The sequence below is a fragment of the Mytilus trossulus genome, chromosome 13 (assembly GCF_036588685.1).
Source record: "Mytilus trossulus isolate FHL-02 chromosome 13, PNRI_Mtr1.1.1.hap1, whole genome shotgun sequence".
Classification (NCBI taxonomy): Eukaryota; Metazoa; Mollusca; class Bivalvia; order Mytilida; family Mytilidae; genus Mytilus; species Mytilus trossulus.
In genome coordinates, this window is record NC_086385.1 from 60,960,958 (window position 1) to 60,987,906 (window position 26,949).

The 26,949-nt window shown below is 31.3% G+C and overlaps 1 protein-coding gene across 1 annotated transcript in view; it reads right to left on the bottom strand.

Moving 5' to 3' along the window:
• Positions 1-2,444: 2,444 nt before the first annotated feature.
• LOC134695271 (death-associated protein kinase dapk-1-like) overlaps positions 2,445-26,949 on the bottom strand; it is a 35,157-nt gene continuing 10,652 nt past the window's right edge. The window contains exons 6-11 of the mRNA XM_063556491.1: positions 11,235-11,333; positions 8,920-8,973; positions 8,618-8,642; positions 5,243-5,500; positions 2,536-3,135; positions 2,445-2,452 (exon numbers count right to left, since the gene is read on the bottom strand). Of these exons, the coding sequence (XP_063412561.1) occupies positions 2,445-2,452; positions 2,536-3,135; positions 5,243-5,500; positions 8,618-8,642; positions 8,920-8,973; positions 11,235-11,333 (1,044 nt within the window). The remainder of the gene's footprint in view (positions 2,453-2,535; positions 3,136-5,242; positions 5,501-8,617; positions 8,643-8,919; positions 8,974-11,234; positions 11,334-26,949) is intronic.

Here is a 26,949-nt window from a genome sequence, read left to right on the forward strand (position 1 = left end):
ATGGAGTAAATAAGAAAAAAAAAAATTACAATTAAAAACCAATTGTTCAAAGAACAATTGAAGGTCTTTCCAGAAGTAAAGATCTATTTTATTATCAAAATATTAAAAATCAATTATGTCAGTTCCTTTAACTTTATAATGTATAAATATGAATTTAATGCAAAGGTCAAAATTTAGAACGTCCTATTAATCTTTGACCTTGACCTTAATTTCAAGGTCACCAACCAAGGACCTCAAACAAAAAGACCCTAGGTCTGTAATATGTATGGTTAATGAGTTATATCACTATAGGCATGATTTTAAAAATAAGATGGGCGAAAACTCTCATTTATTGTTTACGCACCCTTCCAACCAAAATTTATAAGTTACAACATGTCCCAACTCACAATTTGGTAAAAAGAATTTGTCGATATCTTTCACAGTTGTTGAAAATAAGAGAAAATAAGCCAAAATCAAATTTTAGAATATGACCTTGACCTTTGACCTTGACCTTATTTTCATTTTTTTGGAACAAGGACCTCAAATCTAAAGACCCTAGGCCTATATCACTGATGGTTTACCAGTAAGAAACACATATCTCTTATATCAAATGCATAAGGGGAAATAACTCTCATATGAAGTCTCCGGATAGCTTCGGTCCAAATAAATATTCTAATCCTGAAGACGTAACGAGCAATTTGGTAAAATAAATTTGTCGTAATCTTTTACGGTTGCGAAGGAGTAGTGGCCACAAGAATAACAGTGTTTGGGGAGATAACTCTTACAACGTAAAGTATTTTGTTAGGCAGTTTTAAATTTTTAAAGCGTATAAACTATATGACATCATATTCCAAATATCTAAGCGACATCTTTTGAAATATCAATACTACGCAAGAAAAAAATTTAGGCGGAAGAAAAAAAAATAAAAAAATAATAATAATAATAATAATAATAATAATAATAATCAGAACAAATTCAATAGGTCTTTCCACGGAAAGGTGGAAAGACCTAATTAAAAAGTCAATTGCTTATGAACAACTGAAAGGTCGTTCCTTTTTTTTCTTTTCTTGATAGCCTTCTCAGTTCAAAAATGTATGGTTGCTAAGGACTTTAATGTTCATTATATTATAAGTGGTTGCTAAGGACAAAAATAATTCCTAAGGATAAATATATTACTACCAGTATTAAAAATGTCATGTGTGCTATTCATAGTCTTTAAAGTTAAAATGAATATCGTATCAATCAACTATGAATTATATGATGTGTATATGGTGAACATTTTAGAATAAATCACATTATGTAAAAGTCGCATTATTCCAATAGACATACTAATAAATGTTATTTAGTAAAGCAAAACGAGAATATCAAGTAAATGAAACAAAATAAAAAGGAGCAAATATTGAAGAAAATGACCAAATACCAACGATTAAGTGTTATATTGGTAATATCAAACTATTACAAACCACTCAGGAAAACGTTTTGTCCTACCGCAGCTGTAATGTTCTAAATCCGAAGCTAATTGTATAAGAAACTATTACAAACGCATATCTTACAAGAGGCACATTATATATAAATAATATAGCCCTTTATACATTGTAGCTTGATGTGAGATGTGAGCCAAGCCTCTATGTTGGAGACCGTACTTTAGTCGTTTTCATAAATTGTTATTGGATGGAGAGTTGTGTCATTGGCACGCATTCCACATCTTTCTATAACTATATAGTTTAATGTTACTTCTATACCAAATTTATTAATTTTATGTTTGGTTTTGTATTTCGATGGTGTTGATTTTAGCGTCACCTATAAACACCTTTCCATTGACATATCGAACACATTCAAAACATTATCTTATCTAAAATACTTACAGGATCTAACTTATCCTTGTGGGTCAGAACAATGATAATTCTAGGAAAACCTTTCACACTCCCTTTACAGTATGTTACAATTGTGTTGATCCAAAATAGCAGATAATCTTCAAAAGAAATACAAATACGTTTGTCTGTGTGTATATAATACTTATGATAATCTTTTATCAACATACACCGTCAATGTAGATTATTTTTGTAATGGACCAAAGAAAAAGGATCTGTCAGCATATTAGGAATCACATTTGGGAATCACGCATGAACACTATTGTTTTCAATATATTTGGCATTTATTCTAAGTAAAACCCATTTAAATTAATGTTAATTATTTTATTAGTACCTTTTGCTGTTTTTTGTCCACTCTTTCCTGGGAGATATTGTTCAGTTGGACAAGGATCATCTAGTTTTCTACTTCCATCCAATACAAGTATGTAAATCGCTCTGTATGTCAGAAATGTCTGATGAGTTGAATAGAAAACATCCTGACCTCCAAAATCCCAGATGATTATAGGTGTTATCTTTTTATTCTGTAACAGATTTTTCCCAACCTTAACAGACTTCTCAAAGAATTTTTCTTTTGTGATCGACACTTTGACCTCTTTAACTTTCTTGGAAATACCAAAAAAGTTTTTTAGCTTTCTGATTATTGCAGGTTTAGTGACAGTCTCTATGTGCACATCTCCAGTAAAACCCGACTCCGAATGAAGATAATCCGGGACGCTCGTCGAGGTCTCTTCATCATATAGAACTTCATTGGTGTATGTGTCATCAAAAGTGTCAATGGGTTCCTGTGTGGCAGGTAGATCATATTTGTTTGGTTCATCCACACTGATAAGGTAATCTGATAAATTACTGTCTTCGACTGATCTATTTGACGGGCTTACAGGACGGCCATGGCTACTATCATGCAAACCTGCTCCAAAACTGCTATCTCTGTTTTCTTTTATCTCTTTGTGTTCAGACTGGTCATCCGATAGTTGTTTGGGTTCATCGTCAGGATTGACATGCTTATGATGATTTGACCGGAATGTATTATTTAGACTTTCTGTTCTGGAAGTCGTATTTGACAATTTACCTTCAAAATCCGACCATTTAGCTGTTAAATCAAACGAATGTGAAGCATGCCTTTCATGTGTTTTTTCTGGTGTTTTAGATGCAGACAAGGGCGTGTCTTCTTTATCTAACGTATTTTGACTGATCCCCTTTTTATTGCGTACATTACATTTTCCTTTCTTCAGTGTTTCGTCTTGTATAAGAGATCTGGTAATGGTTAATTCTTCCATTGTAAAGTCTAAAAAAAGAATCAAATGTCAATACATTGAATGATACATATATGATTGGTCGAAGATAAAATAATTCCTCTGTCTAATAGGGATAGTCAAAAATGTATAATACAATACATTGTTATTCACGATAGTGCATTTTTTTTTTAGATTAATATTTTTTCCACGAAATGTCCTAGATGTCAATTATCTGTGTCATATCTGTGTTAAGCTATACAGATATGCCTTATGACTGAAAACACATATCAACATTGAGAGAAATGGGGAGTGTGTCAAAGAAACAACAACTCGACCAATGAGCAGACAACAACAGACGGCCACCAATCGGTCTTCAATCAAGCGATAAACTCATGTACCCGGAGGCGTCCTGAAGCTGGCCCCTACACGAAAAAAACATACTAGTTCAGTGATAGTGAATTTCATACTAAACTCCGGACTAATAAAGGCCAGAGACTCGAAACTCATTGCGGTGAGGTTAAATATTTTTTTTAAGATATCAACCGTCCCCCTATACTACTAGCCAGTGTATAAAAAAATATTACGCTCAGTAAAACTCAGTCCAAAAGAAGTCCCAGTCCGATGTCAGATTAGGCAACAAAAAAACTAAACAAAATGACAATGATACATTAATTAACAAAGGACTACTATTATTTACTGATATGCCTGCTCCATACCTCAATATTTTCCATGTGCAAAAGAAAGAAAACTGTAATTTTACATAACATATACTTTATATGTAACAAGTTTAGATACTAGGATATTCATGTTTAGACAACTGTGAAAATGCATCCTATCGCTTTTATTTAACATGACTGTTTCAATCTTAGTCATAGAAAAACTAACACAGCACTTTTCACAGTAACATATAAAAGAAAGTGTTTGATAGCATCACTTGTCTGAAATCTTAAAATATGTTTCGTTATTGATTTAGTTGTTCAAAACTGTCATAAATAAATGTCTGCATCAATATCTAATTGAATCTTAAAAAAAATGATATGCCTTGGGTTTAAGATTTGACAATTCTAACTGACTCGAAAAGACAACCTCACCATCACATTCGATGCAGTATAACTTTTGTTATCAAACCTTTTTTTATTAAAACAGTATGGCTATTACGTCATTGAAATCAAAATTGGCATGACTATTTAACAAAATGAGCCATTGTATAGACAATTTTGTGGCAAGTTATTCTGATGTACCATCAGTTGTCTCCCTACTCCATGTGTGTTAATTATGTACATGTTGAAATAACACTTCCACATATTAATGAGATAAAACAATGAATTTAAAAGATGACTGCTTAAGAAGGACTTAGTGATAAAGCCCACCTCTTCTTGGAGGTTTTATCTATGCTTCAAAAAGTTCCCTTAGGTTAATGTCATCCCTTCGAAAATTTGCGAGACATTATCACGAAATGGTTTAACATTATGAAATATCTGTTTTAAAGATGACGAATGTTCAAATTGTGGATATCACCATATTGACCTATTTTCTCGTCAATAACCTACCGAATTATACTTATAGTCGGCTGTGAACTTGCATACGCAACATGAAGAATGCCACATGCGAAATACCTGACTTTGTATGTAATTGAACTTTTTAAAAAATGACAAAAACTATTTAAAACCTCATAAATATAATATACATACATTTTGTAAAGCACGCATCTTGATATTTTAATATTGAATAGTTTGAATACTTTTTTTGTTCCATTGATATTCAAATCTAGTATGCTGAATTAAAGAATAAACTTTTAAGTTGGGGGTGATTACACTTACCACATACCATGATCGTGCATTTTTAAGTATGTAATCATTAACATATTCTTAAATCGTTAACAAATATAGTTTATAAAGAAACATCGAAATTTTAAAACGAAATATGTAGAATGTATTCTACACTTAATACATAAACTAATCATAGATGTAAAAGATATATTTGATTTTTGATTGTGATAACATAAGACCACTCGGCCACCGAAAAGAACCTAAATACGTTTTTTCAGAATTTTAAGAAGGCCAAGACACACAACAATTTCAAGATCTGACAGGTTCGTTATGTTACAAAAGTAAATATGATCATTGTATTTTTTTTTCTTTCTATTTTTATTTTTACCTTGTTGTCCACCAAGCCAGCAGTTTGTTTCTATGTCCATGAATGACAGACCATTGTATAACTCTATTCCATCAGTTGACATTCTGAATTTTGTTGGTTGTTTACCGACAAGATGTCTGGCAATAGTAGTTTTTCCAGTGCCCTGCTCGCCAGCCAACATAACTCTCGACTCAAAATGGCGATAGCTTTCTTCTTCTAAAAGACTAGAGAACACCCTCGCTGATTTTTTATCGAATTTCTTAACTTCAGCTGGAAGTCCTGAATTAATTTTTGACATAATTAAACATTGACTACTTTACAAATTTAACAGACGTGATCATAAAATATTCTTATTTTTTTAAAAGTAAACAATATATTTTCAAAACGGTTTTGTAACATATTTTTGCAGTCATTGACATAATATCCACACACTGAAGATGGCCTATACTACAAGACATTAATGCTTTTTATAAGCTATAGACAAGACTTTGCAAATCATGCGTTAATAAGTGTATACACAAAAACATTGTAACTTTTCATTCTATCAGAACGAAATCATAAAAACTATACATTTTTGTAACCTGAATTTCAAAATATTGTTGGCAAAATAGGTAGAAACCCTACTTAAAGAATAGATTAAAAAATATTCAGTAAGATTGACAAAATTTGTTTACTAAGTACTGGGAATTCAACAATTTCAAATGCGTTATTACCAGTCATAAATCATTTTGATAATGTCCAAGCTCCGTCAAACTAATTAGCAAGGCCCTATTTAAAAAAAATTAAACTGATATTTATCTTTTTCAAAGTTTCTGACTTCTCGTAATGAAATGCAGAACGGTTACTTACATATGTGTATCACCAAATTGTTGCACATGCTTTTGATTTAATAATGATTCACATATCGTCAAAAAACTTACTATTTGAACATGTTAAATGAATTAACGAAAACACATTTTAGTTATTTAAGTAACATATAAAAATTTAGATCCGATTTTAAAATGCAGCCAAAAGTGTATCAATGTAATAATATTTTTTTTCTTATTTCTCCTTATGTAGTAGCTCTAGATATGAACAATAGTTAAAAAGTTATATGACAATTCGTGTCGTCGAAGTACTTACTATATCTCGCAATGATAGCTCAACGACATAAATGAGTTTGTCAAATCAATGTATCTCAAACATTAACTGTTTCGTGATCACCCAAAATGTGGGATGTCGTGGGTTCAAAACCCCGGCCTGGTCAAGCTGTAGACTTATCTATATATATGCTCTAATATATGCCCCCGTAACCACAGTATAATAGAAGACCTCAACATCGTTTGTGAACGAGAGTTAAAATCATTCCGCAGTAAAGGACCTAAATATCGTCCCCCGTCAATCATTATTTGGAATGAGTGTCATAATATAATCCCCAATTTATCCAATACTTGCTGTTCGAAATGAACAAACTGAAAAAGAGCTGACAGGAAATCCATAGATCATTTTTATTTCAGTAATGATATACGTATACATCATTCTAAAAGAACATTTACTCATAACAACCACCGTAATGGCCATATATCTCGTATCAAACATAGATAAAAAGAACATAGAGGTTTTGCAATGGGAAATCGCGAAATCAACAACATCGAAATTGATTCTATATTTGAGAAAAAAAACATCTATAACTAACAAACTGTGAGCTACATATTTACAATTATTCTAGTACTCAAATATCTGTTCTACTTTCAAGTACATTTGGTACAATCAAAAACCTTTTTCCCTACGAACATAATGTGTGTCTATTTGACAGATATTTCATTTGCAGAACATGCGTATCAGGAAGCAGAATACAGGTTTTGTTTGAACGAAAGGTATCAATAGAAACTAGGCAAGTCATTAAAGGAGTAGGTCCAGTAAGAGCCCTTTTTGGCCTCAAAATATAGCAGTTTTACAAAATTGATAAAATGTAAACTTTTAGTTATTTATTGAACAGAAGAGTGCTTCTGCTACATAAATATGGGCTATTTTTGACTATACAATGAACATATATCGGGTACTGGCACCTTAAAGTCATGCTAAATTACTGAATTCTTCACAATTCTAGCATTTTAGTAAAATTTTAGACGGTTTTCGTGTAAAACGAAAGTGGCCGCATTCATGTTCATCCTAGATATTGAAATGGAAGTTGTATTTTATGATAATACATAACATATATAAAGGTTGAGGATGAACACGGATACAGCCACTTTCATTTTTGACAAAAACTATCCGAAAAGTGACATTTTTCGGCATATTTGGTTGATTTGTCATATTTGAGCTTGAATCGGATCGTTTTTAATGACTTAATCAGTTCAAATCTTTCACATAAACTAATTGATTCAAATGAAATAAAAATTGAAAAGTGGTCAAAATCGTTTGTCAGATGAACCTGAAATTTGAGGCCAAAATAGGTCCTTACCGGACCTACACCTTTGATGTTTACTGAGTTTTATTGAACCGATGAAGGACTTATAATTCATCAAAAGGTCATCCCTGTCAAATACTATGTGCTTGCATGTGGGATTTATTGACTCCTCATTTGTTTCCGAAACTCATTGACAAGACAATTTTAGCAAAGAGATGATAAACATGTCACACCTACTTTGTCTCTGAATACGGACATTGGTAGATCAATTTCAACTTAAGAATTGGACGTTCTATCAGAGACATGGGAGCTTAGATCAATTTTGACAAGGTTTGCAGTTCAACTTGATCTTGTTAAGCTAGAAGTACTACTTCATATCTTGATCTTTCCTCAATATTGACACAGATGGCCGACATTTAAAAATATGACAACCGGAACAATTTCAGCTTCCGAATTATTAATTCCCCAATTGATAGCAGTAACATTTCCTCTGCCCTTTCGGTGGTGTCTACATATCTCAATTGATACGTTATGCACATGCATGTTCACACTATACGGACGTCATATCAAGGAGTGTGCTCCGTACACATAAACTGCTACAAAAACTTTATGAAAAGGAAAGATTTAAATTGACACTCCGTCAGATTTATTGACACGCACAATTATTGGTTGATCCATACAATGTGTCTGTATCTAAACCAACTATGGTCATATTTACCACGTCTTTGAATGTAATTTACCATTTTACATCGTCTGGTCTTTTAAATACCGAACATTACATATTTCCGTATATGGCTGTTTTGCTGAGTGTGATGATCAACATAATTAAAAAGCACTCTATTATTAGTTCTTAAATGAAATTTATATTGGTATTAATATTGATGTTTTTCAGTAAAATAAATCATACTAAATAGTATTTGTATACACATATGCACGTTTATGGCTATAGAATTTGTCGACAACTGTATCGTTGCACATCATAAGATCATGTTAAGAAAACTACTCACCAGGTACAAGTGTCTTTTCATAATCCTGCAAGGAGCATTAAGACTTAATTATTTGTCTGTATTTCAAAAATATGTATACAAATTAGAAAACACAAGATAGTGGATATTTATAACATGACACAAAGTCAGTACACATTTTTTTTTAAAGAAAACAATATATTAAATACTATGTTGATTCAGTTCCATTCTCGGTTTGACATATCTTTGAGGTTATTCTTAAAATTCGTTAGCACGTTTCAAATCTTCACATACTCTATACATATATTTATTTAACGTTATTAAAAAATCGACATAAATCTTACCTTTATCAACCTCACTATGACGTTGCTGTTGGCTACTTCTATTGGCCTTTTCCCCTGAATCAAACAAGTTGTTTTGTATTAAAAATTATAACACATTCATTATGTGTAATATTTCAATATTGTAATTTTCGAAATACTCGCTTCTGACACAGGACAGGCGCATTCATACATAATGTGGCGGGATTGAAAATGTTAGTTGGCGTTTAACCCTCCCTTTATCCTGGAACAATGGTACACTTTATCAATAAAAAAAACTGTACAAAACAATAAACAAACAAAGCATACGATCAACCGCATCAAATAACAATCACTCAATTACAGGCTCCTGACTTGGACAAGCACATATCGAATGTGGTGGGGCTAAACATGCAAGCAAGCGCCAAACTCTCTCCTTATCTTGGACAATGGTGTAGAACATAGGAGCAAATTATAAAAATCCGTTGACATAGGCTTAACTTATACAAAAAAACGCCAAACTCTCCCCTTATCTTTGACCGTGGTGAAGAAAATAATAGCAAACTACAAAAATCAGTTGACATAGGCTTAACTTATCAAAAAAAAAATCGTCCCTTTTATTGATAATTTTAGTATGAAGTTTCATGTGTAAATCTGACATTTCGAAATATAGGAAAGGACAGTTATAACCGTCAAGAAAGTATTTTCTTATCAAGTAATCGGGCAGTATGTCCTCATAAAATATTTCGGCAGTATGTCTCCTTGAAGTAATCTGGCAGTATGTCTTCATACAGTTATCCGGTAGTACATGTATGTCCTCATAAGGTATTCCGGCAGTATGTCCTCATCAAGTAGTATGGCAGTATTTCTTCATCAAATTATCCGACAGTATATCCTCATAATGTTATCCGGCAGTATGTCTCATCGATTAATCTAGCAGTATCTCCTCATCAAGTATTCTGGCAGTATGTCCTCATAAAGTAATCCAGCAGTATGTCCTCATGAAGTAATCTTGCAGTATGTCCTCATCCAGTAATCCGACGGTATGTCATCATAAAGTTATCAAGATGTATGTCCTCATCAAGTAATTTGGCAGTATGTCCTCATCAAGTTATTTGGCAGTATGTTCTCATCAAGTAATCCGGCAGTAAGTTCTCGTAAAATTAATACGGCAGTATGTCCTTATAAAGTAATACGGCAGTATGTCCTCATCAAGTAATTTGGCAATATGTCTTCATCAAGTAATCGGGCAGTATGTCCTCTTAAAATAATCGGGCCGTACGTCATCATCAAGTAATCCTGCAGTATGTCCTTATCAAGTAATCGGGCAGTATGTCCTCATAAAGTAATCCGACAGTATGTCATCATCACGTAATCTTGCAGTATGTCATCATCCAGTAATCCGACGGTATATCCTCATAAAGTAATTAAGCTGTATATCCTCATAAAGATACCCGACAGTATGTCCTCATAAAGATACCCGACAGTATGTCCTCATAAAGTTATACGGCAGTATGTCTTTATAAAGTAATCCAGCAGTATGTCCTCTCCCAGTAATCCTGCAGTGTGTCCTCATTGAGTCATCCGACAGTATGTCCTCAATGAGTCATCCGACAGTATGTCTTTATAAAATTGCATTGTTATTGACGTGTTTATATCAAAAATGCGAAAAGAACGATAATCTCATATGACGTTTTCAAATTGAACGAATTCACAAAAACTATTTTTAATTTTATAGTACCGTACCAAAGGACATGGCACGATAAGGCCCGTTTTGCCACCCTCCCCCTCTTGTTTCTCATGTCTCAAATTTTGTTTCGGAAAGCTTTTTATAATGTTAAAATACTCCCTTAGGTTTTAGGTTTGTTTTGATGAACCTAAAAACCATTATTTGCAGAAAAATGGTGAGGTGAGAGGGGTAAAAGAGCACATTAACGCCAAAAGAAGGAAAACATATGTTATTTTGTCATTGTTTCTTAAATCTAAGAAGGTGCTCTACGTGACCTAGAGAAAATTACAGCAATTTAGACAGCAAAAACAGTGCTTATGACAATGGAATAGCACTATACCTGAGTCACGTTGGCATAAACACTAAAAAACTAAAAAATCGTAGTACGAAAACCGACCCTGTTAGGTAAACAATAAAAACAATATTTGAATAATAACAGAAAGTTTACACAGTTTAATTGCGTTATCTGTGGAACAAATGCACATATTCAATACGCTCCTTCCTCAATCAATTTTCGAACGAGCCGAAAGACTTAATACAAAGTCTTACCTGATAGACGTTTGATTTAGTTATAGATTTAACTTCGGATATTTTTAAATCAATAGCAAATGTATCTTCTATTTGTACTTACATGATCATTTGGTATATTTGGATCACTATTATTGTTTATCAAAGATTTGACCATCTCCGGATCTTGTTCAGCAGCTACATGAAGAACGGTGTTTCCAGCCTTAAAAAATGTACAAAGCGAAATTAAAATATATGATTAAGAAAGAATAATATTGTAACTTTATATCTGAAATAGCTATATTTCTTTATTAAGAATCGAATGGCTAATGCTTGTATCATGACTTAAAATTAGGGAACCACTTTTTGTATTTTGAGAAGTGCTGCAGAGGTGGCAAAGTATAGTTTAGCAAGAAAAACAAATTTTGATAACTATAGGCATTGACTAATTGAGAAAATTGACAATGGAAAAAGGAAATTTGTGTAAGAGACAGCAACCCGACCGAAGAGAAATCAACAACAGAAGGGGCTATTAAAGTGATGCTGGAGGCCATACTATACTCCAAAATACATGAACTAAATTTAAAATTAACATTAGGTTAACTAGGACAGAGGTAACTGACTTGAGATAGGTACACATATACAGTGGGGTTAAACATGTTAAAGTGGCTCGAGCCTACTCGAACTTTTTGTCAGAAGTGACGTATTGTTTGTTATTTAAATCCTCGCAGACAGTGATTCAAATTGATTAAAAACATAGGGGTCCCAGACTATTTAAGCTCAAAATTTTACTTTTAAACAGGTATGCAAAAAGGGCAATTTTTTCAATGAAAAAAAAAATTGTTGACATATTTTCATCGGAAAATCGAAAAACCGTGTGTGATACATGGTCCAAAACCGTAATATATAAAGCTATAATATAGCTCCAAAGAATAAGCAATATAAAAGATATAGATCACCAATAAGAAAGAAGAACAATTGCCTTTAAACATAAAAGTTTGACGGGAAAATGGTGATATTGGCTGAAATGCCATTTTGAGCCTTCACAGATACACATTATAAGAAACATATTTTTTAGTGACAACAATAAATTATTAAACATGTTAAATATTTTTGATTAATCAAAATATTAAAAAATAATCGTGAATTTACGACAATAACTTTTCAGAACATAAGTTTGCAATACGTTGTTGTAGTGTTTATCATAGATAGCAATGTTTGTCATAGTTGTACTCGACTAATTAAATGACCCAAAGTTCATATGTAAGCGTTATAAATTTGAAATAAATAACTTATATGGACCTCTCAATCCTTTTAGGGAATTTTGACCTCGTTTGGCATACACTTAAATAAAATCCTAATAGCTCCTGTTTTGATTTTTTTTAAATTTTGTTGCCATGTAATCTATTATTCTTGTCACATTGGATATTAATAGATTTTAATGATTTATGCAGATGCAGATTCTAATTTGCTATATAACATAGTATACCGTACCTTGTCCTGTAAATTGACATCAACACCATTACTAATAAGCATATTGAACATTTCTGTGTTGCCTTTACTTGTTGCAAGATGCAGTGCAGTCAAACCCTCCTTGACAGAAAATAATGTTTACTTTCATAAATGATATATGAAAAAGTTACAACATTAATAGTGAATTGGTTTAGGGTTGCAGTTCTCATCCTCAAATGACTTAAAACCAATATGTATGTCAACGTGTTTTCACATCATTGTTTATACAAAGTCATTTTTGTTATGGCTTAACACTACCTATTGTTGAATGAGTTGTTAAAAAATCAGAATGATAAATATAACTCATAATGCAGACATCTTATACGTTTAGGTATTTCACATCCAAATTTTTATGATAATATTCTTTACAAAGCACAAAAATATCAGTATTCATCCAAAAAGCTTACAAAACCTTTAAACAGACTTATTAAGAAGGGATATAGTAACGATAATGTTGTCAGGTCATTAAAGATGTTTTGGCTTTAATATTGATTCACTTATAGGGTCTTTGCATCGGAACTAAACACATGTATTTTATAAAAAAAAAACAGTTGTTGGTATGACCCGGTTATGTTCTTCTCATACATTTTATGATAGTATGATACTAAACCCCATAACGGGAGGGATTATGCCTGCTATTCATTTGATTAAGACATAATCTTTCAATCAGTTTAATTGAGGTCTGGAGTTGGCATGCCATTTAACTGCTAGTAGTCTGTTGTTATTTAAGTATTATTGTCATTTTATTTATTTTCTTTGATTACATCTTCTGACATCGGACTCGGACTTCTCTTGAACTGAATTTTAATGTGTGTATTGTTATGCGTTTACTTTTCTACATTGACTAGAGGTATAGGGGGAGGGTTGAGATCTTATAAACATGTTTAACCCCGCCGCATTTTGGGCGCTTGCTCAAAGTCAGGAGCTTCTGGCTTTTGTTAGTCTTGTATGATTTTTCCATTTTAGTTTCTTGTGTATAATTCGGAGTTAAGTATGACGTCTATTACCACTGTACTAGTATACATATTGATAAAGGGCCAGCTGAAGGACGACTACGGTTTCGGGAGTTTCTCTTTACATGGAAGATCCATTGGTGGCCTTTGGCTGTTGTCTGTTCTATGGTCGGGTTGTTGTTGCTTTGACACATTCCCCATTTCCTTTCTCAATTTCATTTATCAACACAGTAAAATAACTGGAGTATAAATATAACGTCATCACGGACGTTAAACATTCGCAGTAGGATGCATTGTATATTTAAGAGAATCATAGTTTCGTTATTCCTTAAGAAATAATTGTTCCAATATAAACTAGTTTTTCTTTCTTACATTATGAAATTGTCCACTTTAAAGGATTCCATTTAAGAAAGTTATGAAATGATATCAATGACTTTGAATATTTGCGATACTATCCATTGAACAATGAAGATGAATGATAATTCCTTTTTCAGTACGAGAGTTTGCAATACGTTTTTGTTTTGCATAGTTGTACTCGATTAATTAAATGACCCAAAATGGATATGTTCACCTTATTATATATTGCCCATGAAATACATGCATGTTCTGGCATTTTATATAAATTATGTTTCAAACTATTTGTGTCATTTATACTCTAAATGAAAAATAATCTTAATCAGATTGTCTCATACAACTGTCAAGGACTTAATTCAATTGAAAAGCGAAGAGATGTTTTAGACTATCTAAGAGCAAAAGATTGTAGCATGTATTGTCTTCAAGATACACCCTTACTGAAAAAGATGAAAAATTTGTTTAGAATCAATGGGGTGGTGAATGTGTCTTTAGTTCCTTTTCTTCAAACTAAAGAGGAGTGGCCAATTTATTTAATAATAATTTTGAATATAAGATTTTACAAAGTAAAAAGGATCAAAATGGTAATCTATTAGGTTTGAATATCAAAGTTGAAGATAGCAATATTACTTTAATTACATTATATGGCCCAAATAGTGACTGCCATGATTTTTATGATAAAGTTAGTGAAATAATTGAAGAATTTGATAATCATACCGTCATTGTGACAGGAGATTATAACTTAGTGCAAAATCAAGACCTTGATACTTTTGATTACTTAAATATAAATAATCCGAAAGCCAAGGAAAGAGTTTTAGATAAAAAGGAAATTTATAACTTAACTTATCTATTTAGAGAACTATATCCAGAAAGTAAAATGCATACTTGGAGGAAACCAAACCCTATAAAACAGGCCAGACTAGATTATTGGTGTTAGTTTCACAGAGATTTTATCCAAATGTACATGACTTAAAGATACAAAATAGTTATAGATCAGATCACTCGCCTATTATTTTACAAATAAAACTAAATAACTTTAGAATTGGGAGGGGTTTATAGAAATTTAACAATTCTCTTCTATATTATCCAGATTATGTCCATATTGTTAAAGAGGTGATAAATAAAACTAAAGAGCAATATGCTTCTCTTGTATATAATCGAGAAAATCTAAACTTACTAGACTCTAGTGAAATTGAGTTCACAATTAGTGATCAATTATTTTTAGAAACATTGTTAACTGAAATAAGGGGGAAAACAATATCATATGCTTCATTTAAAAAGAAAGAAACAAATAAATTAAAACATTTGCTAGCTGAAGATATAAACAAGTTGGAAGAAATAACCCAAACAGATGAAATTTTGGAACAGATATAAAACAAGAAAACAGATCTTAGAATTCTTAGACAAAATAAAATGAGGGGTCAATACATCAGGTCAAAAACACAATGGGTAGAAATATCTCATAAATTTATTGACAAAAAATTACGTAAATAAAACAATTCCTAAATTAATTGATAAATCAGGATATATAATGAAAACCAAAAACAAATTCTTTTGATTTTGCCTTTTGATTTTTGATTTTCATTTTTGAATTTTCCTCGGAGTTCGGTATTTTTGTGTTTTTACTCTAAACGAAGCCAAAAATTATTACAAAACTCTATATTCCAAAAATGAGACTATAAAGTCAATTAATCTGAACAATGCTTTACCCCATAAAAGTATACCAAAATTATCTGAAAATATGAAAGAGTCGTTAGAAGGGGAAATGTCATTTATATAATTGACTGATGCAATTAAAAGAATAAAAAATGAGAAAAGCCCTGGATAGGATGGATATACAAATGAATTCCTAAACATTTTTTTAATTGATATAGGTAAATTCATACATAGATCAATTATATATGGCCATAAAAGGTATTACTATTGAAGACTCAGAATTTTTGATATCACACTATGCTGATGACACCACAATTATTTTAGATGGTTCACCATCTGATATGACAGTTCTTGTCCATTTGTTTTTGATGCGTTTTGCTATTTGATTTTGCTATTTGATTATGGACTTTCCAAATTGATTTTCCTCTGAGTTCAGTATTTTTGTGATTTTACTTTTCACCAGAATCCTTAGATTCGTCTCTTTGTGTTTTAGAACTATATGCTGAATGGTCTGGTCTCAAGATGAATTTAGAGAAAATAAAAGTAGTCTGGATTGGGAAAAAGAAGTATAGCCAAGATACCATCTATGTAAAGTGGGGATTGGAGTGGGGTTCTAACAGATTTAAGCTCTTGGATATTACATATTCAGTAGATTTACAAGAAATTGAAACACTAAATTTTGAACTCAAATTTAAAGAGATATAAAGAACAAATTGAATGAAAAGCTGGTCTTACAAAAAAACTTATCCCCAATTGGAAAAATAACAATAATTAAAAGTCTCATAATTTCAAAGCTCAATCACCTATTTTTAACTTTACCAAATCTTAATAATGGATTACTAAATCAATTCATAAAAAAATATTTGATGTTATTTGGGCTGGTAAAACAGACAAAATTAAAAGGGAAACAATTGTTCAAATACATGAACTTGTTGGACTTAACATGTTGAATCTTAAACAATACATCAAAGGATTAAAACTAACTTGGATAAGAAGAATAATCAAACAAACTAATAACTATTGTAAGTTACTAGCTTGTACTGAAAAAAATGAATTAAATGCATTATTCTTGGTAAGTCCAAGAACACAAGTAAGATATCCTTTTTGGCTGGAGGTTTTTAATGCTTGGACTGAACTACAAACCAAAGAAGCTATTAAGAACGAATAGGATTTTATCACATCTAATCTTTGGAATAATATAGAAATTAAACTTGGTAATCAAATCCCTCTGTATAAAAAATGGACTGAAAAGGGCGTCTGGCTAATAATTGATTTAATTGATAATGATGGACATTAAATGAACTGGCGGGAATTTAAAAAAAAAACATATGATATTGATACCAACTTTCTTATATTTCAAGGAGTAATGTCAGCTGTTTATTCCTATATGAAAAGTCTTAATATTAAAAGTAATCAGCTTATAAAGCCTTATGGGCCTATTTTACCAACTACTCTTTCTATATTTATGATACCTACAAAAGGATCAAAAGACATGTACAATGTTTTAAATAAAAAAATAACAAATATCACATCACAGGAGAAGTGGTCCTTAATCCTAAATAGACACAATATTATTTGGAATAAAATATACAGACTTCCATTTTACATTACTAAAAACTCAAAATTACAGTGGCTCCAATACAGGATTAATCACAGAATTTTAGGAACTAATAAATTTCTTTACAAAATTAAAGTCTTACAAAACAATAAATGCACTTTCTGTACGGACTCAATAGAAACTATTGAACACATATTCTGGACATGTCCAAAAGTTGTTGATGTTTGGGAAGAACTTAATAAATAGATATATTCAAAAGTCATAAATGAACTCCCACTTAATTTAGATATTGTCTTATTTGGGATATTAGAAAAAACAGAAAAAAAACTACATAAGAATTCTCATAATACTATTAACTAAATATTATATATACAAAACAAAAATGCAATGTGGACAAGTAAATAGTGTAGCCTTAAAAAATTATCTGAAATAAAATTTGTTTATTAAAAAAATAAACCATTGCAAAGAGCCTACACCTACTGGAACCCCTGGCTCCAATTAATATAATGAGTTCATAAGTTAACTTTCACGCAATAAAAAGATCTACTCAATCCATGCTACCTCAGATTAAGATTTGGGGTCTTTTTTAACATTATTATTAATAATATTGTACGTTTATAGAAGGGTTCAAAATATCAACTTTATGTACTTTTCTCGATTGTGCTGATGTACTATGAACTTATTTACTATGATTATATTATATATGAAGTTCTTTACCAATAAACACATTACAAAAAAAAAAAAAAAAAAAAAAAAAAAAAATGAAATACATGCATTGCACAAATCACGAAACCAAGGACTTTACATATTTGTAATACGATCCAATGAAAAATGAAGATGAATGATAATTTTTTTTTCGAAACGAGAGTTTGCAATACGTTGCTGTGATGTTTGTCCTGAAGATCGGTCTGTTTTTGCATAGTTGTTGTGATGTGTGTCGTGAATATCGATTTGTTTTTGCATAGTTGTTGTGATGTTTGTCCTGAATATCGATTTGTTTTTGCATAGTTGTTGTGATGTTTGTCCTGAATATCGATTTGTTTTTGCATAGTTGTTGTGATGTTTGTCCTGAATATCGATTTGTTTAGCTTTTTTGAAAAAGTTATCATCAATTTTATATACTAGAACTAACATGGATTTCTTGTTCCATTCATGGAATGTTAACCTCGTTCGTCAGAACATGCAATACAATCTCAATAGCTCCTGGTTATTCTTGCTCTTTTTGCAATGTAAACTATGAAACTTGTCAAGATGGATATTGATAGTTGAACTACCATTATGCATATGTAGGTTATCATTTGCTATATACCATATTTATACCATACCTTGTCCTGTAAATTGACATCAATACCATTACCAATAAGCAAATTGAACATTTCTGAGTTGCCTTTTCTTGCCGCAAGATGTAGTGCTGTCGAACCATCCTTGACAGAAAATAAATTTACATTCATAATTAATATGTAAATATCAAAGTTAGAACATTAGTAGAAGTGAATTAGTTTACGGTTGCATTTTTTTTTCTGAAATGACTCAAAACCAATATTTATGTCAACGTGTTTACACATCATTGTTTGATGCAAAGTCATGGTTGTTATGGCTTAACAACACCTATTGTTGAAAGACTTGTAAATAAAGTGGAACTAGTTTGACTGGTCATCACATAATGGCACTGCAACCTAAAGACAAAGATAATGGTCCTAACAGTTTCTTCTTTATTGACAACAAACGTCCGTGTATAAGAAATAATAACGTCTGCAATGGTTAAAATGTTAAAATCTTATAATTTGTGACTGAGCAGAAAAGTATGACATGATAACCGAACTTTTTTTTTTTACTTTTTACACATTTTTTTTTTATTCAAAAAGCTAACCGTGTATTAAAAAATGTAACATGTTTATAAGTATGAAATAATCACGCTTAATCAACATAATGCTATACATGCATTGTACACATCACGATATCAAGGACTTTAGTCATGTGCAATGCAATGAAAAATGAGAAAGGAAAATAGTTCCTTTTTAAGAACTAAATAGTAAGAGTTGGCAATACGTTGTTGTGGTGTTCGTCATAGTTACCAATATTTTTCATAGTTATACTTGAATAATTAAATGACCCAAAGTTCATATGTAAGTGTTATTATTAATTTGAAATGCAAAACTAAAATGGATCTCTTGTTCTATTCCTGGAATGTTCACCTTGTTTGTCATACCCTTCAACAAAATCTTCCTAGCTCCTGTTCGGTTGTTGTTGCCATGTACATAATGATATTTGTCACGTCGGGTATTGATAGTTAAACTACCATTCATGCATATGCAGTATTTGATTTGCTATATATCATATTAATACCGTACCTTGTCCTGTAAATTGACATCAATACCATTACCAATTAGCAAATTGAACATTTCTGTGTTGCCTTTACGGAATGCAATATGCAGTGCAGTGGAACCATCCTTGATAGAAAAGAACGTTACGTTAATAATGCATATGAAAATGGTAGTGAATTAGTAATGCTTATCTGACTCGAAACCAATATGTATGTCAACGTGTTTACAAAGTTTTGTTTGATGCAAAGTCCTTGATGATGGCTTAAAGACACCTATCGTAGCAAAAAATAGTTAAAAATCGTAATTTGTTTGACTGGTCAAACACAGAACATAACTGCAACCAATAGACAGAGATACTATTGCTAACATTTTCGTCTATATTGACATTAAACTTCCGAAATACGTACGTCTCCAGTGGTTTTAATGACAAAATAACTCCAAGAAATATTTAAAAGGGGAAGTGTATAAAAACTGACTAAACAGAGCGAGTGCAAAACTACTGCCACATTGTAACATTATTTGTGCATAGGAAATTTTTCTAGGGTTATATTAACAACATATATTTGTTGCAGTATAACCATGATAACCTGTTTAAGGTTGAGGAAAACAAGTTTACATCAACAAAATAAAAAACTTATACCTGTAGTATAAATAGTAAAATTGATTGTAAGATTATTCTTTCATCATACGAAAATCATGCACAATCCCCCCGCTAAGGGTCTAGTACCATAGCATCATACAACTCCTTAATGACCTGACGCCAATATCGTGACTTAATTCCTTCCTAATATAAGTCTGTGTAAATATTTTGTTAGCTCATGATTTGAAAGCCGACATTTCGTGCTTTTTATATAAAATTGCCCAAAAAGATTGAACTTGAAATACCTAAATGTATGAGATGTATGCATGTTGATTTATATTATTTTTTACGAATTATGTCCTTGTACCGATGATAAAATTTAATAAATGTGTTGACTTATTTCTTATATCTAAAACCACGGTGTAGTATTGTTTAAGTAATTCAGTATCTAACATAAAATATGTTGTTATATATAAGAGCGAATCAAACACATTGAGATAGATAAACTGCATAAGATGATGACAAGGCAACAACGCCACATTGAAATGAATAATTTACAAAAATCATCTCTTTTCTCATAAATATTTAATCATTTAATCATTTAATCATGATATTTAAACTACCATTCATGCATATGCAGTATTTGATTTGCTATATATCATATTAATACCGTACCTTGTCCTGTAAATTGACATCAATACCATTATCAATTAGCAAATTAAACATTTCTGTGTTGTCTTTACGTGTTGCAAGATGCAGTGCAGTCAAACCATCCTTGATAGAAAAGAATGTGACAATAAAAGGAAAAAACGTTACATAAATTATAAGTTAACATAAACGTAAGAAAATCAGTAGAAGTGAATTAATTTAGTAACGCTCGACTGACTCAAGACCAATATGTATTTTAACGTGTTTCAAATCACTGTTTGATGTTAAGTCTTTGATGATGGCTTTACAACACCTATCTTAGAAAGAATTTGTCCAAAATTGAAATTATTTGACTGGTCAATCAGAGAATATCAGGGCAACCAATAGACAAATATTATGTTCCTAACAGTTGAACAACGAAATTTAATCATTGCTTTGACTAATCATGCGATTTATTTTTAACGACTGATTAAAATTAATCATATAATTAGTGTAATCACAAGTTGAACAACAGACCCCTGTTTTATTGTTTACGAGTACAGTAGCTGCATGTTCAGATAAGAACATTTTAGAGTCGATATTTATTGATTAAACTCAGGTGATATTTAAATAATGTTTAACTAGTTATATTTCAAAAAATTATATCACAAAAAAAATAAAGAGTGTTTTTTTAATTTGAATTTCATTTTGGTGTTGCAATACTTTTTTCCATGTGTATAGATATGTTGCAGTTATAAGTATTAATATAATACAGAACTCTGAAATACATATAAAAAGGGGGGTCAATAGAATTTGAAGACATCAACTCGGACTTAGACAAAACAGTGTTCTCTTCTTTTGTCATCCCATATGGTAAGCTCACAATAATCATAGTCTTTTGATGAGTTGAGATATATACCTCCCCCTTAATGAATGAATACTTCAAGTTTTCAAGGTAAAACGTAAAATGTGTTATCGTAATTCCGAATCATTTAAATGGTAAGGGAATAGAAAGGTTTGTGATATGAAAGTTGGTGCGAAGGACGTTATCTACATTCCCCTTTTAACAAGTACACGGTTAGACTTGATATCGTAAAACGATGCATAAAAAACTAATTAAAAACTGTACTTTCAGGCAATTTAATAGATTTAATAACTTGGTTTGGAAGGTTTTTTTTCTGTAAAAATCTTACCTTGAGCAAGGTTTCACATCTGTTTGTTTACCATGAATTTGTTGTCATAGCATGGGAAATAAGATTCAGTATTTTGGTGAATTTACTTTTTACACAGTAACATGTTTCGAAACACAAACAATCAAAAATGTGGAGGAATTGAGCCAACATTGTGAAAACACATACTCCAAAAGATGAAAAATCGGAACAAAGAAACACTCAACTGCTACAAAAACAAATGTTTTCAACATAAATCATGCACATTTCCTCCGGCTTAGGTTCTAATATCATACCATCATATAATTCCTTAATGACCTGACGTCAATATCGTGACTTAATCCCTTCCTAATATAAGTCTGTGTAAATATTTTGTTAGCTAATGATTTGAATGCCGACAGTTCATGCTTTTCAAATAAAATTGCAAAACAGATTGAACGTAAAATACCTAAATGTATAAGATGTATGCATGTTGATTTATATTTACGAATGGTGTCCTTGTACCGATGATAAAATTTACTAAATGTTTTGACTTGTTTGTTATATCGAAAACACTGGTGTAATAATTTTTCAGTAATACAGTATTCAACATCAAATACGTTGTTATATACAAGAGCGAATCAAACACATTGATATATATAAACACCATAAGATGGTGAAAAGGGAACACCACCACCTCAAAATGAATAATGTACAACAATTATCTCTTTTATCAAAAATTGTCACTTGTCTTATGGCAATGACGAACACATTAATAACTAGTAGAACAGTTTTAAATTTCAGGAAGAAGTATCACAATCATACATAGAAATTAAACATAAGATACATAACTATCAGATCATGTGTTCATATTTGTTTACGGACTTTTGAATGGTACTGTATTATATTTGGTTACATTTTGTTTCAATGAATTTATATCACTGTATTTTTTATGTTTAACTATTATATCTAATTGGTTTGTTCACAAATCATGCACATTGTTGTCAATATGATGGAACATTTTGCAAAAGTGATATAAGTGAGAAATTTACCTGACTGAGAAAGGATTAAACCCACCATTTTCTAATTAAGGAATATGACAATTGTTCATTCATTTAATACGCTTAAGCTTTGACATTTTACACATTGAAGTACATGCATGGTGTAAATCACGATATCAAGGACTTTAGAAATTTATATGTTGCGCCAAAACCCGTTGATTTGTTAAAACATATTGTTGTCACTTTTTAACTGTTAAAGGATAATGATTAATAAAGGATAACAATGTAGAAAACATGTAAGATATAAAAAGAGTCACATCGCCGTTCATTCAATATCATTTGTAGACACATGTACCTTGTAGCATATGAGCAAAGGTCTCATATTTGGAAAACGAGATGACGTAAAAAGAAATTAAAACATTAAGGCGTAAACAAACTTATCAAAATTGTCAGATGAAAAATACACCAACAAGTTATATGAATATGTAGCGTATTTGAATGTTTGTAATATATTATATAGTTTACAATATTTGCCAATCAAAAGTTCCGTATTAGACATTTCCGGAAACTAAGTCTATACCTAGGATTAGCCTTTAGACTTACGATTATAGGTGACCAAAAAAAGGGATCATCTCAAAATACAAAAACAAACCAACAATAAAGATAAACAAATAGCAAATGGGTTCTTCTGTATAAAAAGAGATGTAAGCAACACGTTAATGTGTCATGTGTCCAAAGCGTTTTTCTGGATTTAAAAATCAGAACCGCAAGAAGCAGAATATTTGAAGACAAGGATTTATAAGGACCGAAGGTGTAGATAGATGTATGATATATATGTATTATCAGCAGGAGCAATAACAGGGTATTATTAATGCAATTGTAAGTATACTAAAACCAGAAAAAATATTGTTCAGAGAATACTCTACAAACTAATTAATAGATTTGCGTATAAACTCTGTGTTGAAATGAATAACGTCGCAGTGAGATATCACGAGCTATTCCGGGGTAAGGAACACCCATTTTTTTTGCCGATCAATGCTTTTGAATAGCGAAATATAGTCGGACCCCTCTCCCCCTAACACAACCCAAACCCCTTACCATGGGTTACAATCCCCTTTGAAAATGGCGGGATCGACCTCTGCGTCGTCCGTGCACTCTATTTTGCAGTTCCATGAAATTAGTACTCGGAGCAAGGGTTAAAGCTCGTGTTTCGAGCAAACTAGTCCCTTCTATGTCCATGGAGATAATTATCAAAACCGCTAAAAAACAACCCGTCCATATTAATGAATCCCATGATCTTTATTATAATAATTGCATGAAAGAAAAACAACGTGGAACTCGTTTTTTTTTGTTTGTTGTTGTTGCTGTTAAAACATAGATAGCAAAGTTTTAACTGTCTGTATATACTTATTCTTACATTTCAACATGGTCTGGCGAACAGTCTTAATTATATTTCCGACATAGAGCAGTTCGTTGATAACTGTTTTTTTGTGTTTTTTTGTGTTTTTTTTGGGGGGGAGGGGTCTCGAATAGTTGTGTTTTTATTTAATGAACCATGAACGTAGACAAAAGTGTTTATCCTATTCAGATTTAAATATAATAGATTTCAAAATTATACCGAACGGCTATTGAAATTTTATGAAGAATAAGGAGCTCAAAAACACCCGTCCGCTGGATTCCTCATTCTCTTAAAAACAAAATAAAGGAGAGAAAGTATGTCTGAGCATAAACATGTTAACATGCTGCGTGATTGATTACACCTTTCATATCACAAAGTATTACTGACGGTTTTTCAGCAATTGTTCTGATTTAGTTACTGCAACGACAATTGAGATATTTCGGGTGTTTCATGATCATAATCTTAGTTCATTCTATCATACTTCGTACAATTACAGCATTTCTACCTGGATAACAACGTATACAATACCTAATGTTAATATATTAGAAAACAAAATTATGTACAACTTCAGAAAAACATAATTATCGTTTCATTGTTTTGGATTGACGGTTTATTTTTATACTTTGAAAAAGCCCAAGATGTATATGCTACCTGTAAGTGTAATTGTAATCCTAATCGTAGGTGTATGACAGTTTCCGCAAATGTCTATTAGGACAATCACCATTCTTTAGTAAATTAGTTTATATCTAATCTATAGCTTACCTTGTCCATTACATTAATATTAATACCCTTGTCAATAAGCCAGTGGACAATGTCTGTCTTTCCTTTTAATATAGCGTCAAACAGTATAGTCGAACCATACTAAAAGACATTGTAGTTATTAAATATTTATATTAGATGTATCAAGAAGGAATACCAAGAAGATTGAAGTAACTTAGTGTTGAAGTTGCAGTCCTCTATTTTGTTTACAAAAAAGGTATCATACAAGTTCTTTTTTCATCAAGTGTATGTTAATGTTTTTTATTGCATTATTCATTTGTCATATAAATAACACATGCTAATAGTTTTTACGATTTTCATTATCAAAACTTACTAAATGTTTATGGTAGTATAATTTAACTATCTTTAAAATATAGGTATTTCTTTTCATTAGTTAATCATATATGTATACAGTTGTGTAGACCTATCGTGTAGATCAATCAAAAATCGATTATATAAGGGACAACAAATTGAATTTACACGTAGTTATTAAACACAATGCTTAAGTTCTACGTTTTGGTTAAGATTATATTATTTGATTGTTAAAATAAAAAAAAGAATAAATATCTGGCTTCACCTCTTATACCTGTAGTATTGTAATATACAAAACGTACAAAATCAGTATACTTATGTTGCCTTCATTTATATAGTCGTCCTCGAAAGTCTCAAATCCCATTAGAAGTGTAATGAGAGTGTACTGTGGTGTTATTGTTTGCTGACTGATGATTATATTGTTCATTCAATATATTGTTTCTCTTACTTCTATGAGATATTTCGAAACTATTAAATAAAGGCAACAGTTGTATACCGCTGTACAAACTCATCAAACCATGGTCAAAAAACTATGTCGGGATAACAAACTAAAACGGAGGGAAACGCATTAAATATAAGAGGAGAACAACGACACAACACTACAATGTAACACACACAGAAACGGACCAACCATCAGGCAAAATTCCACGAGAATAACAAATATTACCTCAAACCAAATACATGAATTTAGGATAGACAAGTACCGTGACACGTCTTATCGCAATGTGAATTTACACTAAAAAAATAAGAGAAAACAAACGACGCAACGTTAAAATGTAACACACACAGAAACAAACTATAATATAACAATGGCCATATTCCTGACTTGGTACAGGACATTTTTAAAGGAAAAAAATGGTGGGTTGAACCTGGTTTTGTGGCATGCCAAACCTCCCTCTTTTATAGCCATTTGAAATATAACATTAAAATGACAACTCAACACCACAGGACTACAATATAAATAAATTGTAGAACACAATTGACAAAGAAACACACGAACAACAGCCAACAAAAGGCAACAAGTTCAAAATTTTAATACGCCAGAAGTGCATTTTGTCCACACAAGATCTACTGGTGACGCCCAGATACAAAAGATTGAAAGCCGAAACGAGCACAAAGTCAAACACCATCGAGTACCAAAAGATAAAAAATGTTGTGCCAAAAACGGCCAGGGTTTTCTGTTAGTTACCAGAATATCCCTCTTATTTAGAATAATTTATACTTTCCCAAACAGTAAATTTATAAAATTACTATACAAAAGATGTACATGATAAAACTAAAGTATTAACTAATTACAGGAAACAACTGAACTATATTGCATAACCAGACATTTGCAACAAAAAATGTAGACACATCCGAATAAGTTTAAAACTCAACGATAAGTGACGTCATATTTGAAATTGTATAATATGACAAATAATGACGTCATTTGAATTTGTAAAACAGATCATAAAAAAATGAAAAAAATGACGTCATAATTGAATGAATAAGATAAAATTAGCATTGCTTTAAGATTATATATGAACTAAATACTGATATTGCATTTAATAACAATGCACGTTTCAATACTTATTAATAGCAAACTAAAGTAGCAATTAACTATATTATAAAGCTATGTCCGGTTCACGACGCTGAGACATACAGGACGCTGAGACATAC